Here is a 14,692-nt window from a genome sequence, read left to right on the forward strand (position 1 = left end):
ATGGGGCTGCTCTGTGTAAATCTTGATGACATTCAAGGTGAATACCTACCCTACCCCCAAGGGAGCAGCCTAATGGCTGGTACCAAGCTGACCTGTGGGTCATGTCTATCAGTAGTTATCAATGGAGCAAACAACCCCAGGACTATAAAGGTGGGAGAGGCTGGTGGGGTGCTCCAGTCCTAAAGGCCAGTCATCACACAACTACTGTGCAGCCTCCTGGCCCTCTCCAGCCTATCCTGGGGCCTTGGCACCTGCTACTACGCCCCGGACCTTATCACCTCGCTGCCTGGTCTGGCTGATCTGCCCAACTTCAAGCAGTGGTCTGGCTACCTCCAGGCCGGCTCTGACAAATGCTTCCATTACTGGTGAACTCCTGGACATGAGAGGGATTGTTCCACAGCCCCAGAAAGATTTAGACTTGTCCAGACCAGATAGCATCTGTACCTGGGGAAAAACATGGTAGTCTCAGCCTCCTTGATCAAAGTCCCTGCTTCTGCCTCTGTTATCACCCAGGATGGTAAGCCTATGCAATAGAACCTTTCTTGTATCCTGGGTCCCTTGGGGCAGTCTAGTGAAGCCTGCGGACCCCTTCTCAGAAATGCATTTTTAAATGCATAAAATAAAATACATAGGCTTACAGAGGAAGGCAAAAGTTAGTGAATGTCAATCTGTTGTTTGTTTTTCCAAGTTCACAGACCCCTAGAAATCTCTCCCTAGATCCCTTTGAGGACCCTGCCCAAGGCTGAGATTCTAAGGTCAGCTGTGGTTAAAGTTGCATGTGATGTCATTAAGTCAGAAGCCACATTGCAGTCTTATGGAAGGAGCACTAGGCTTTCCGATGCTGGCTCTATCATTTACTAGCTAGATGACCTTGGAAAAGTCATTTGACTTCTCTGGGGTTCATGCTCCTCACATGGAAGGAGGAAATTGGACAAGATGATTTTGAAGGTTCCTCCCAGCTCTATGGTCTTATGTCCCTAACTCAAGGACTCAACCCCCTTCCCTATAGAGCAAAAAAACTTCCTGATCCTATTCTCTATTAGTCAAAAAAGTACAGGAGATAGGGGGCTGGGCATGGTGCAAAGGAACAGACAAGGAGGGAAAGGATGAAGAGTTAATCACTCCCCTAAAACACCCACCTCCAGGAGGCAAGAGCCCCATCACTGTAACAGTGAGACAAGGACTGAATCTAGATTCTGGAACTTTTCCAACTTCACACATCTCAGACCAAGCCCTAATGTGGTGTTGGAGATGATTTTTAAAAAAAAGGTTTCCTAAGTCATGTCCTAACATATACCTGTCCCACCCAAAAATTCGTGGTTAGCTCCCAAGTTCCCATTCCCTTCCCCAATATTCTCAGGAACAAGGAACCCTCTCTGTGAACCTGTCTCTTTTTTGTAAAAAGTTGCCTTTCTCGCTGGAGGAGAGGGATTTTACTCTTCCTAGCCTTACAGGTTTGTGGAGTCCCAAGGAAAGCCTGAGTCTAACCCCTTGGTGCTGTGGCTGAATGGAGGCCCTGGCTGCAGCTCCATGGAAGACTTATTGGCAGAGAATGGCCCCTATAGGGTGAGGATGGGGAAATTCCTAGGCCTGAGGGAGGTTTGGAGAGAGAATGAGAGTTGGGTTTCCCTTTCTGTCCTGGCCTCGAGCCTGAAACAGTGAGTGGTGACTTTGTATGGGCCAATGCCATCTGTCTATCTTTCTATGCAGATAAATGATGACGGCTCCCTCTACACGAACCCCCATAGCTGGAATCTAGTGGCTAATGTGCTATATCTGGAGTCTCCGGCTGGAGTGGGTTATTCCTACTCCTCTAGCCAGAACTACAAAATTAATGATCAGCAGGTGAGTGGAGAGGAGGGAAAGGGACAGGGATTCTGTATTTCTGTATGTATGTGGGGGTGGGAGGAAGACAGTTCAAATCCCTTTAAATCCAAGAACAAAATGGCCCTAGCATAAGTCGAAAAAGGGTTAGATTAGATGATCTCAAGGTCTCTTCTGACTCTAGCATTCTATGGTTCTATAGGCTAAGATCCCTTCATTTGGCATTTTCTAACATCCTGTCTTACAAGGTCCCCTCCAGCTGTTACTCCAAGCTCTAATATTCTATTCTCTTAGGTCCCTTCCACCTCCAGCATTCACATCAATGGGCTCACATTCTGTCTTTTAAGCTCCCTTCCAGCCGTCATTCCATGTTCTACTATTTTACTTTCTAAGGTTCCTTTCAGCTGTCATTCTTTGTTCAGCATTCTATTTCTTTCCAGCTCTAACATTCAATGTTCTAAGGAAGTTCTCTTTTAGTTTTGACATTCTGTCTTCCAAGGTCCCTTACAGCTCTGATATTCTATGATTCTACAACTATTTGGTTTCAGTCTGTAAGTGGTGGCTGATAATTACCAGGCTTTACAGAGCTTCTTCACCAAATTCCCCAGCTTCACCAGCAATGACATCTATGTATTTGTAGAGAGTTATGGCAGGGTCTACGTGCCCTCTCTCGGTGCTCAGATTGTTAATGGTCCAGCCTCCATCAATTTCAAGGTAAATACAGGTGTTGTTGTCTGTCCTTCATCATCGAAGATCACCAATGACATCGTGGGTAATATCTCGATTTGTGCATGAATTGAATTTAAGTGAGGCAGAGTTGCACTAAGTCATCAGCCTCACTCTTTTTTCCAGAGTCATCGAAGTCCAGTGGCAGGACAAAAGTCAAGACGACTGGCAATGGCCTGGGACACAGTGGATCACCTGGGCATCTTTGATGCCTAACTAAGTTCTAAGCATTCCCCAGTGTCTTCAGCAGGCTTCAGCAGGCTTCATGGCCATTGGAACTAACTGTTCTCATTGCCTATTCCACTGGGGAAAGTCTTTACATTCTAGGGGTAGACTCCTAACTCACTGAGAGGTTTGAGACCTCTCAGTTGCCCTCAACCTGGTTTAGTCCATCTATTGAGGCAGTTTAGTAGGGTATGGCACGTACTGTAGAGTCTTGGAACTACAGGTGGGAGTTGGGTGAATCAGGTGTCCTGAAAAGGGCTTGGCAAGCCCTCACACCAAGTGGCTGGGTAGTGCAGTAGATGGAACACTGACCCTGGAGTCAGGAGGACTTGAGTTCAGCCTTGGATACTTACTAGCTGTGTGATCCTGGGCAAGTCACTTAACCCTGTTTACCTCCGTTTCCTCATCTGTAAAATGAGCTGGAAAAGGAAATGGCAAACCACTCCAGTATCTCTGCCAGGAAAACCCCAAATGGGAGTCAGAAATGACTGAAATGACTCAACAATAAAAGCCCTCACACCAGAAGTCCTAGTCCTCCTGAACACCCTGTACACCCCAGTAAGTACAGTTCTGTCCAGGTCCAAGCCAGAAACCAGCTAGTCTTCCAACCCCAGAAGTTACATGAAAGAATCTGTCCCCTTTTGTTTCCAGACCTTTCATCTAATGCTCTTCTGTCACAGACCATCTGGGATAGAAAAGCAGTGTAGACTGTGGTGGGACTTCTGGCACCTACATAGTGATCTTTCCCATCCAGGGCTTTGATGTAGGGAACGGAATGAACAGCTGCTGGCTCAGTGATGAGACGCTGCTTGAGTTCAGTTACTACCATGGCATGATTGGAGTCAAGTAAGCTCAAAGGGAGGTCTGTGAGTGAGTATCCATCTCTGCCTTCTCCCCTCCAAACTTCAGCAAGGTTGGAAGGGGTCTTTTCCCCCATCTCTTTCAGCTCTCAACCATAGCTTGGTTGAGAGAAAGACAGGGACAGCCAGACAGGCTTATTTGTAAAAGAAGTAAGGAGGCAGTAGATACCACAACTCTGACGAAAGAGAATGGACCAAGGTCACCAAGCAGGTAAACTGGCTTCATCTCAAACATCAATAAATCCAGGAAAGGCAGTGTGATTTAGTGGAAAGAGCCTTTATATTCTGAAAGCCTAGAAGGACCTGGAACACAGGAGGTGTATAATAAATGCTTGTTGATTGAGTGACTGAATGATAGACAGAAGTGCTCCATTAGAATTCTTGAGCTGACACTATATGGCCTTGGGCAAACCACTTAACTTCTCTGGAGCTCGATTTTGTCTCCCATGAAATGGAGATTATCCATCCCCGAGCTCTCCCTTAGCGTTTTTATAAGGATCCAAGGAGATCATGCAGGTTAAAACTCTTTGCCAACTATAAAGCCCTTTATAAGCTATTGTTACCAAGACCATCACGGTCACATCTGCCTTATTTTCCCTACTAGATTATAAATTCCACTAGGGCTAGGACTGTTTCATTCATTTTTGTATGCCCCAATACAGTGGCTTTGTACGGTGTAGACATTTAAAACCTTTTTAATATTTTGTTTTTATATCTCCTTCCTAAGAGTGTTAGCACTGATAGAGTGCTTTAAGGTCAGCAAAGTGTTTGATAAATATTTTCTCATTTGATCCTCGCAACAACCCTGGGAAAGTATGCTATTTTTGTCCGTATTTCACAGACCAGGAACCTGAGATCAAGATACCCGGGGTAAAACAACTAGTAAGCACGTGCAGGTGACTTTGAACTCTGGTCTTCCTGACTCGGACCCATTGCTCTATTCGCTGCACTGATCTCTTTCCACCAAAGAGCCATCCCTTATAACAAAGAATAAAAAGAAAGAGGGAGATAATGCTGTTCTTCAAAACTAACCCACAATATATGCCGGGTTTCACCGGCAGTCTCCCTCCTCTGAAAAGGAGGAAGGGAAGGGCCTTCCCTCGTCTGTTTTTGGAGCTAAGCTCGGTAACTGCAACCAGGGAACATTCAGTTTTGATTGGTTTTGCCGGGGATATTGTTGCCGTTCTTCCCATTTATAACGCTGTGGTCCCCGTGCCCATCGCTCTCCTGGCTTGGCCCGTGCCTCCCTGCATTCTCCGTGGTCATCCTTTCGAACAGCCCTGTGATATCCCGTTGCATTCATGTACCAAATTTTTGTTCAGCACCTGCTTTATTTCCTGTTCTTCCCACAAAAAGTCCCTCTAAACGGGGTGTCCCAAAGATCTTAGTCCGGTTTAAGCTCTTAGCACGGTGCCTGGGCGCATAGAGATGGCTTAACGAATGCTTGTTGCCTGATTGATTGATTTATTGGTTGGATGAACGACCTCCCCAACAGCCTTAGCCCCCCAAGTGATATTCATCTCCTAGCTCAAACCTAGTGGGCCCTAGGATCACCCATTTTTAGAGATGAAAGGGGCCTTAAACGTTATAAAGTCCAATCCCACTTATTTCAAAGATGAGGAAACTGAGGCTAAGAGGAGTTAAATGAGTTGCCCGAGGTTACAGAGGTCCAGCCAGGTCCCAATCAGTGTGAATGAAGACTCCCCTGAAGGGGTCGCACGGATTCGAATCTGTACGATCAGAAATAGTGATATTGTCAGAGTCGCTGGTTGCAGCTCAGTGGAAATAAGCCAATGATGCGACCGCTTCGTTAGAGGATTAGTCTAACAGATCTGTAACCTAACTGTGGTCAGATGCGACTGGTCCACCGCTGTGCCACTCCTTTGGGGATTGGAGGGTGACTCGCCTTGGCTTCGTTGCAAACTCCCTCTGGGGGAGGGCGAGAGCGCGAAGCCCATGCGCGCCTCCCCCGCTTCTCACTCCCCTTGCGCTCTGCCCACAGTCTCTGGGACTCCTTGAACACCTACAGCTGCTCCGAGGGCTCCTGCGACTTCCGTAACAGCACTCAAGACACCTGCTTCGATTCCGTAAGCTCTATCTTCTCCCGCCCAGGAGGTCCAGCGGACTGCGGAGGCTGGCCAGAGGGGCGCACGGGGTGCCTCAAGCCCCAGCCGGGACCTCTTAGTTCTCCGCCTCTTTGCTTGGACTCCTAGGCTGGGGGTCAGGGGAAGGTGGGGGGGCCCTCCAAGCCCAAGGAAAGGGGCGCCTGACCCCCAGGACTGGGACGCTCAGGTTTGAAGCTCGGGCACAAATAGCCCAGAGCTCGGAGGGCAACCTGAGCCTTTTGCACTTGGGAAGCAAGAGAGCCTGGGGAATCCTATCGATTCTAGCCTGGCCAGCGCTGGGGGGTGCGGGGGATGGCGGGGTAGGAGGAATGAGGGGAGGTGGGGGGTGGGGGGTACGTGTTACCTTTTCTTGGGTAATCTCAGCAGACTGGACCAAACAATCCCAATCCCACTGCATTCCATCCCAGCCCACCCTTACCTTGGGCGTGGCTTCCTTAAGGGATGACCAGGTTTAGGGTGGGCAGAGGTGGAAGAAAGGAAGGGAGCCATGCCAGGGAATGTGGTCAGTTCAGCAGTGCCTCCCACCTAGTCTTTCCGCAGATCCTGGAGGCTTACAGAATGATCCAAGGTGTGGGCCTCAATATCTACAACCTCTATGCACCATGTTGGGGGGCCACGGGATACCAGGAGCGCTATGCTGCTGACGTGAGCAACCTCTATAGCAAATACCAGTTCAACGTGGCAGTGCCAAGACCTTCTGTAAGTGAGAGGGCAGAGTCGGGTTGGGGCATCGAGTCCAGTCTCCTTCTGAACAAGGGGGAGCCATCTTGGTGTGACAGAAAGAGGGACAGATTGAAAGTTGGGACTCATGACAGCTGGACTCACTTAACTTCTCTGGGCACCACTGTCCTCATCTGTAAAACCAAGGGGGTTGATTAGATGACCTCAAAAATCTGTTTCAGTGCTAATATTATGTGACTTGAAAAGAGTTCTTGTTAACTTCTCTGAGGTTCACTGGGTGGAAAAGCAGGGATCCCAATTTAATTCAACAAACATAAAAAGCAAGGCACCAGGGTAGGGGCTGGCATAAAAAGAGGCATACAGATGATCAGCCATGATAAGACTTAGCTCTTCTCAGCAATACCAGATCCAAGACAACTCCAAAAGACTCATGATGGAAAATGCTATCCACATCCAGAGAAAGAACTATGGAGTCTGAATGCATACTGTTTTCACTTTTTTTTAGTGACTTTTCCCTTTTATTCTGTTTTTTCTTTCACAACATGACTAATGTGGAAATATGTGTACATAATTACACATGTATAACCTGGATCAGATTGCTTGCTGTCTTGGGGAGGGGGATAGGAAGGAGGGTGGGAGAAAAAAAATTGGAACTCTAAATCTTATAAAAATGAAATTTGAAAACTATCTTTACATGTAGTTGGAAAAAATAAAATATTATTTACCAAAAAAAGGAGGCATACAGGTGGATCTCAAGATGTTAATCAAATTAATAAAGGGATTCTTAGCCTTTCTTGTGTCATAGACCTCTTTGGCAGGCCAGTGAAACCTCCAGAGCCCTTCTCAGAATCATATTTTTAGATGCATGGCATAAATCTAGAATTTCAAAGGAATTACTTTGAAATACAATTATAAAACTTTTTTTTTAAAAGCAAGTTCATGAACTCCAGGTTAAAAACCCTTGATCTAATAGTATGAAAAAATATATGTAGCCATTTACTGGGAACATTTTGTACCAAGGAAAACCTTGGCCCTAATAGGGGTGGAGATGCGGGGGAGGGATGTGTGTGCTGAGTAGACTGGACCTAAAAGTTGTACAAGACCAAGAGAAAAGTCACTAAGTCACATTCACGCTCTTATAAAGTTTTTTGCCTAAAATGCCTTCCTCTCTCTTCTCTACCTGTTAAATTCCTACCTAATCCTTCAAAGCCAAAATCATACTCTACCTCTCTGAGAAAGCTTTCCCTGATCCTCCCAGGCCGGTAATGACTTTTCCCTCCTAGGACCTCACAAAAAACTTTGTGTTTGCCCCTCTCTAACACTATTATTACCCATTTTTATGTATTTTATTCTTGTATCATAGTTATTTGTCTATGTGTCATAATCCCCTGCTCTTAGAGTGTATGCTCCTTGAGAGCAAACACCATCCTACTTTTCTGTTTGTATTTCCAGAGCCTAACAGACAGAGTATTTGCACATAGCAAGCACTTAATAAATGCTATACTCATTCATTCATTCATACTAGAATTGTCCTTGGCTCATCTAACTTTCGAATCTCCCTCTGTGCCTAACCCAGGGCCTCCCAGGAAATATCACTCAGGAATGGTTTGAGGCTTTAAAGTGGCGAGTTATCTATGTTCTGTCCCTCTCTTACCATCTCTTTCGATCTTTCTACTGCCTCTGCTTTTTCTTCTCTGTCCAGAGTTGGACTCTGGATGTATGGGGGCAGCATTGTTTAGTTGGTCTTGTAACCTCCCTAAGTCTCGATTTTCTCATCTCTAAAATGGACGATAATATTTGCACTGCTTAGCTTACACAGTTGTGAGGAGGAAATGAGGTCTTGAAGCACTGTATGCATGAGTTATTACTATGATGGGAGCACGGTCGGGAAGGAAGAGATGGTCTTGAGATGAGGGGTTAAAGAGGAAACCTGGGTGTTGCTGGGGAGAGGGGGAGGCACCCCAAAAAGGGGAACTGGAATAAATCTCAAATAGGATTTTGTGAGTGTTCGGTCTTGGGGTAGGGAGAGTGGGAGGAAGGAACTCAGGAATCAGTTCCAGAAGTTTCGGGGCTTTTGATGTGTACCCTCCCTGAACCTTTTACCATTTTCCTTGTTTTCCATTAGGCCCCCGGAGCCCCCATGCCTGGAGTCCCCAGGTGCATCAGTGCCACAGCTATGTATGTGTGGCTGAACCAGGACAATGTGAGGCAAGCCCTCCACATCCCTGTATTCCTCCCCACTTGGGAACTTTGCAGGTGAGGCGGTCTTTTGTTGTTCTGTGCATGGGGAAGGAAGTCTCTCTTGGTCTTTTAAGTGACTGCATCAGGCCTTGCTCAGAAGAGAATATCACCTTCCTGACGCCATGGTCCTCTTTGAGAATGAAGGACAAACGATATCAGGACTGGGAAAGCTCCCAGTGGGGCTTTAAGGGTTTCCTTTGGGGCTTACCAACAGAAACAAATACATGTGGGGGGAGGGGGAAGAAGGCTAAATGGGAAGATTGCATTGCAGTGAAGAGAACTTGCCGAAGTCAGATAAAGAAACTAATGAGAGATGAATGGATGAATGCATTTAATAAAAAAAAAGCTTCTATTAAGCACTTAGTATGTACAAAGCACTGAGGTTACAAGTGAAAAAAATGGAGACAATCTCTACTCTCAAGGAGCTCCCATTCTAATAGGGGAGCCGCACGTGTAGGAGATTTCAGCTTTAAGTCAAATGGAAAAGTTTCATGGTCTTTATGACGATGGTCATTTTAATCCCTATTTTCTATTTATATCCCCAGTACTTAGAAATTAGTGAGGGATTAATAAATGCTCATTCATTCATTCAATCACAGTGTCTTCTTTACTGTCACTTCCACTGATAAAATCATATCCATTTCTGATGTTGAACCACTTTCCAGTGCTAAGGACTTGGGTGGTGAGAACTTTCTCTTCCCCATCTTCAGTAACTGGGACATTTAGCTCCTTCCCTGGATGGCGGCTCCAAGGTCTATTTTAGAGGCAGAGCCAGTAGTTTGGCAATGCAATTCCCAGGGCTCTTAGCCTCAGGCTCCTGAGAATTAAGGGAAGGGTCCTAGAGATTAAAGATATGATAATTGTCCTCATATGTTTAAATGGCTGTCCCTGTGATTATAGGACTAGACTTTTAGAACCTTACTCCCCTCCATGTACTCACATCTCTAGATTCCAGTCATTTTCACTTGATGTCTCCCATGCCTGGGACACTGTTCCTCCTCTGCTCTGACTACTGACCTCCCTGGCTTCCTTTAAGTCTCAACGAAAATCTCACCTTCCATTGGAAGCCTTCACAAACCCCTCTTAATTCTAGTGCCTTCCCTATGTTAATTGTTTTCTATTTATTCTGCATATAGTTTGCTTTTTAAATATTTGTTTTCATGTTGTCTCCCCCATTGGATTGAGTCCCTTAAAGACGAGGACTATCTTTTGCCTTTTTTTTTATATTCCCAAAACGCAGTGCCTGACATGGAGTAAATGCTTAATAAATATTTATTGATTTTGATTTGACACTGATTTGACTTGACTCCCAGTCTCCCTCTACTACAGACTATAGTTTTTTGTGTGCTTCTCTTTTTCGTCTTCCTCCCGTCAGCACCCAGGTGACTTCTCAATACCAGAGACAGTACATGGACATGGCTCCCTTCTACCAGGAATTACTGCAAAGCAACATCCGTGTCTTGGTGTACAATGGGGACACTGACATGGCCTGCAATTTCTTGGGAGGAGAGAAGTTTGTGGAGGCCCTGAACCAGCGCGTGAGAAGGGAAGGGGGTGGTAGAGTTGGAGGAGGTTTGGGAACCTCCTGCTTAGAACATATTTGTATCTAGGAAGATCAGATTTCTAAAAGAAGTTACAAAGGGACAGCCTGCCTTCTGGTGTGGGGGAGATGCAAAGGGGGGCGTTGATGTTCAAGTTGAATGCTTAAGAACCAACTCCTCCTCTCTGGTAGCCACAGCTTCGGGAGAGGGGTGGGGCAACTACCCTAAGGGTGGCTTTGAGGGAGTGAGGAGGATGCTGGGCACAGGCTGACTTTGTGTATCCTCTCCTGACTAGCACAGAGCCCAGCACACAGTAGGTACTTAGTAAGTGCTTATGGAATTTGATGTTTATAGACCAGTAGCTCAGGCTGTCCCCCTTTCCCTGGTTCTAACAGGTGATGACCCCCTATCATCCCTGGTACTATAAAAGGCAGGTTGCTGGATACTTCAGGGAATATGAGCAAATCACCTTCCTCACCGTCAAGGTAAAGTACCTTCTCCCCTGCTTACTGTTAGAGGATGGGGTAGTTCTTGGAGGACTTGAACCCATGCTTGGTCCCCCCCCCCCCCCCCGGTGCTGCTCAAAGGTAGAGAATCTTTCTAAACCTTTGAAGGGCTCTGAGAGGCTGAAGGGAACCCTAATGAAAACATCAGAATTAGATGTGAATGGACAGAGGCAGCTTAGTAGAGTGAGGAGGCATCTGGGTTTAGAACCCAAGGTCCTGGGTTTATTTAGGCTCTCCTTATTCTTACTGGCTGTTCGAACTTGGGTAAATCACTCAGCCTTGCTGAGTCTCGGTTTCTTTTTCTGTAAAAGGAAGGGATTGGACTAAATCAGTAGTTTTCAAGCTTTTTGGTCTTCAGATCCCTTTACACTTTTAAAAAATTTTTTACAATTTAATTTTGTTGTTTTTTTAATGATCAAGATAGAGCCTGAAATGTTTACTTTCCTTCTTTTGCTGTTGTTTTAATGATTCCTTTTGTGGTGTGTTTGTCTTTTTGCATCATAATCATTTACAGATAATCTTGCCCCACCCCACAGACAATGAATTGAACCTACCTTTAAGAAACAAAAAGTTTTTAAAAATATAGGATATAATATGATAGACACCTTCAAAAATTATTGAGGACTCCCAGCCAAAGAGCTTTCATTCACGTGGGTTATAGCTATCTATTTATTTGCATGTTGCCTCCCCCATTAGATTGTAAGCTCCTTGAGAGAACAGACTGTCTTTTGCCTCTTTTTGTATCCCTAGTGCTTGGCACAGTACCTAACACATAATAGGCACTTAATATGTATTTATCGATCAATTATTCTATATATATTTTTTACTGCAATAGAAATTAAAACATTTTAGTATTGTTATAAAAATATATTTGACTTTTAGGACCCCCCAGTGGTCCCTGGACTACACTTGCAGAACTGGGGGCTAGGTGAACTTTAAAGTTTCTTCTGGTTCTATGCCTTATGATCTTATGGGGATGGGAAGTGTTGCTGAGAGGGATAGGAGCCAAGAAAGGTAATCTTACTGCAGACTATGTACTTAAGGTTTTCAGCAAGGCAAATGAGGAAGGTCACGGTCAAAAGGACTCCAAAGCCACAAATAGTGGGGATAAATTAAAATTAATTCAATAAGCATGTGTTAAGAACCTACTGTGTGCGATGCACTGTGCTAGGTGATGAGAATACAAAGACTAAAAAGGATATGACACAGTCTCTACTCTCAGCCGTCTCACTTCCTGTGTTGGCTTGTCTCTAGAGGAGACAGCAAGTACCTGATGTAGCTTCATCATGAAACCATCCATCTCTTTGTGTTGTAGATGGTATTTGGGGGCTGTGGGGAAGGGGACTAGGTCAATCTGACAGGAACAGAGTGTTCACCGTGCTCTGGACACATCCATCCTGTCCAGGACCTGTGATTTCAAACTGTGCCAATTAATAATAGCTAACCATATTTTCTCATTTTATCTTCTCAACAACCCTGGGAGAGGTAGATGCTATTATTATTATTAATCTGCACTTGATAGATAAGTGAACTAAAGCTAGCAAAGGTAACAGAGCTAAGTAAGTGTCTGAAGTAAGATTTCAACTCAGGTCCATTTGACAGATAAATAAACTGAGGCTAGCAAAGATTCAATGACTTGCCCTAGATAACAGAGCTAAGTAAGTGTCTGAGGCAGGATTTGAACTAAGATCTTCCCAATTTCCAGGGAACCTTAAACCACTCTAGCCACTAACTGCTCATAACTTCAGCTTTCTGTAACTTAAAGTCTTCAAAAGTTGTCCGAGCATTGAAAAGGTCACACAGCTAGTATGCATGATTTGAACTTAGGTCTTATTGCCCCCAGGTCCAGCACTCTTCTCCTCTGCATGTAGCAGCAGATGGAATTGGTGTGATATACTAAGGTTTGGGTGGTCCCTTGAGCAGGCAGTCACTTTAGGCTGCTACCTTTCTGTGGCATTACTGGTGTCTTCTGGATGACGTTAGCCCAAGCCAAGAGATATTGCTCAGCCCCACCTCTTCTCATTTGCCTAGGCATGACTTAAGACACCAATATGGCTTCACCTCTGCTACATCTGCCACTCTGGCTGCAGGACCCTGCTTTCCAACAATCCGAGCCCACATTTGGGGAACTTGCATACTTATTCCCATTTGCCTCCCCCCTGGACTCCTCTTCACTCCTCTCTTTGTCTGATCCATAGGGCTCTGGACACAGGGTTCCCCGGTACCGTCCAGCTCAGGCTCGGAAGATGTTTGAGTCTTTTCTCAGGAACACCATGTACCTGTGATCTTCCCCTGCTGCTGGTAAGAATTCCTGGTGGGCAACAGGGGCCAAAGGTTGCTTCTGCTGCTGGATTCACTTCCTGGGGCCCTTTCCCTCTTTCATATCCTGGGTATGGCCCTTTGATGACACCCAAGCTGTCACTAGTATTGTGGTCTCTGGGACCAGGTAAGAAGAAGGAAAGGATGAACAACCTGGGAGGAATGGAGAAAACTGGTGGAAAAGGGTAGGAATGAAAAAAGGAGAGGATGAAGAGAGGGACACATAGGGAAGAGGGAGCCATGTAAGGGGGGGGGGTCTCAGTGCTGAGATCACTGGTTGAGATCTAGGTCCCAATTCTCCCACAAACTTGCCAGGTGATGTTGAATAGGTCACTTAATTTTGGGGGGTCTTAGTTTCTTCATCTGTAAAAGGGTGGCACAGTAGATAGAGCACCAAGGCTGGATTCAAGAAACCCGAGTTCAGATCTGTCCTCAGACACTTATCATACCCATGTGACTCTAGGCAAGTCACATAACGCTTCTGTCTGCCTCAGTTTCTTCAGCTGTAAAATAGGGATAATAATAGCACCTCCCTCCCAAGGTTATTATGAAGATCAAATAAGATATTCGTAAAGCACTCTACAAGCTTTAAATCGTTAAAGAAATGGTGACTCACATTTATAGAGGGCTTAGGGTTTGCAGAGTTGTTTTCTCCCAATATCCCTGTGAGGTAGGTTTTGAGAGTCTGACTTCCTACCTCTTTCAGATTCATAAAGGGTGACTCAGTGACTTGCCAAGAGAAGGTATCAAAATGGAAACTCAAAACCAGATCCCCGCCCCCCCCCCCCCCCGGGAAATCCAAAGCTCTATCTACTGTTCCATGCACAATAGATAGACTTAAATACCAAGTCATTGTGAAACCCCAAAAATGGGAGAAACGCTTTGAAAGTATACATTTCTGTACTAAAGTAGCAGTCCCCAAGGGCATGTTAGAAACCTACCCAGTGCCTCTCTGTCTCTCTCTGTCTTTAACTTCTTTCTCTTTTTTTTTTTTTTTTTGCCACATAGATACTTCTCAGGCTGCCCATTGCTAATCTTGAGAGAGCAGACCTGGGGTCCTTGAAAGGCTCCCACGACTGGCAGCCCACCCAGCAATCCCAGCTTATCCAAATGAATAATCCTTTGCAAGTTTTCAAGGACTAGAAAAGATTTCAATTTCTGCAATAAAAAGTGACATTCCCAAATGTTTTCTTGGTCTTCATCTAACCTCTGGCATGTTAGAGAGAGTTAGCCTCTCTGTCAGCTTCTGTCCCCTTCTCCCCAACATCCCTTCCTCACCCCCAGAATCTACAGAGGTATGTCTCAGGCTTCATATCCCCGCCCCCCGCCCCCCCCCCGCCCCGAGACAGGCATAATCATAGACTCGGAGATCTCAGAGCCAGAAGGAACTTTAAGAGATAATAATAGCCAGCCCCACCACTCCGACTCACATCCGTATAACACAGTTACAGGGGCCAAGTGTCTTCCTCCCTACAACCTTGTGTGGTAAGCAGCACAAATGCCATTATTCCAATTTTATGGTTGAGGAAGCAGAGTTAGAAAGGTACAAGGACTTGTTCTGGTCACAAGATGAATTAAGTGTCTGCTCCTTCCTCTGAAACCCAGCACTGCTTCTGAGATCATCTTGTCCAGCCTGAAGGCAG

The 14,692-nt window shown here is 45.5% G+C and overlaps 1 protein-coding gene across 1 annotated transcript; it reads left to right on the top strand.

The window, feature by feature from the left end:
- Positions 1-14,212, top strand: LOC118842690 (lysosomal protective protein-like). Its single transcript, XM_036750080.1, has 13 exons — positions 1-94; positions 191-365; positions 1,455-1,566; positions 1,711-1,849; positions 2,381-2,538; positions 3,530-3,621; positions 5,638-5,722; positions 6,302-6,460; positions 8,568-8,698; positions 10,059-10,221; positions 10,620-10,709; positions 12,929-13,031; positions 14,058-14,212. The coding sequence occupies exons 1-12, from the start codon at positions 1-3 to the stop codon at positions 13,013-13,015; spliced, it is 1,485 nt and encodes a 494-aa protein (XP_036605975.1). The 3' UTR covers positions 13,016-13,031; positions 14,058-14,212.
- The last annotated feature ends 480 nt before the right edge of the window (positions 14,213-14,692 follow it).

The sequence above is a fragment of the Trichosurus vulpecula genome, chromosome 3 (assembly GCF_011100635.1).
Source record: "Trichosurus vulpecula isolate mTriVul1 chromosome 3, mTriVul1.pri, whole genome shotgun sequence".
In the NCBI taxonomy this organism is placed as follows: domain Eukaryota; kingdom Metazoa; phylum Chordata; class Mammalia; order Diprotodontia; family Phalangeridae; genus Trichosurus; species Trichosurus vulpecula.

What these genes read in the sequence shown, in the direction of transcription:
- LOC118842690 (XM_036750080.1), top strand. Translation starts at nt 1, where the DNA reads ATGGGGCTGCTCTGTGTAAATCTTGATGACATTCAAGGTGAATACCTA. An exon ending in GACAAATGCTTCCATTACTG is followed by an intron (nt 366 to 1,454) that starts GTGAACTCCTGG and finishes CTAGCCTTACAG; the next exon opens with GTTTGTGGAGTCCCAAGGAA. An exon ending in TGGCAGTGCCAAGACCTTCT is followed by an intron (nt 6,461 to 8,567) that starts GTAAGTGAGAGG and finishes GTTTTCCATTAG; the next exon opens with GCCCCCGGAGCCCCCATGCC.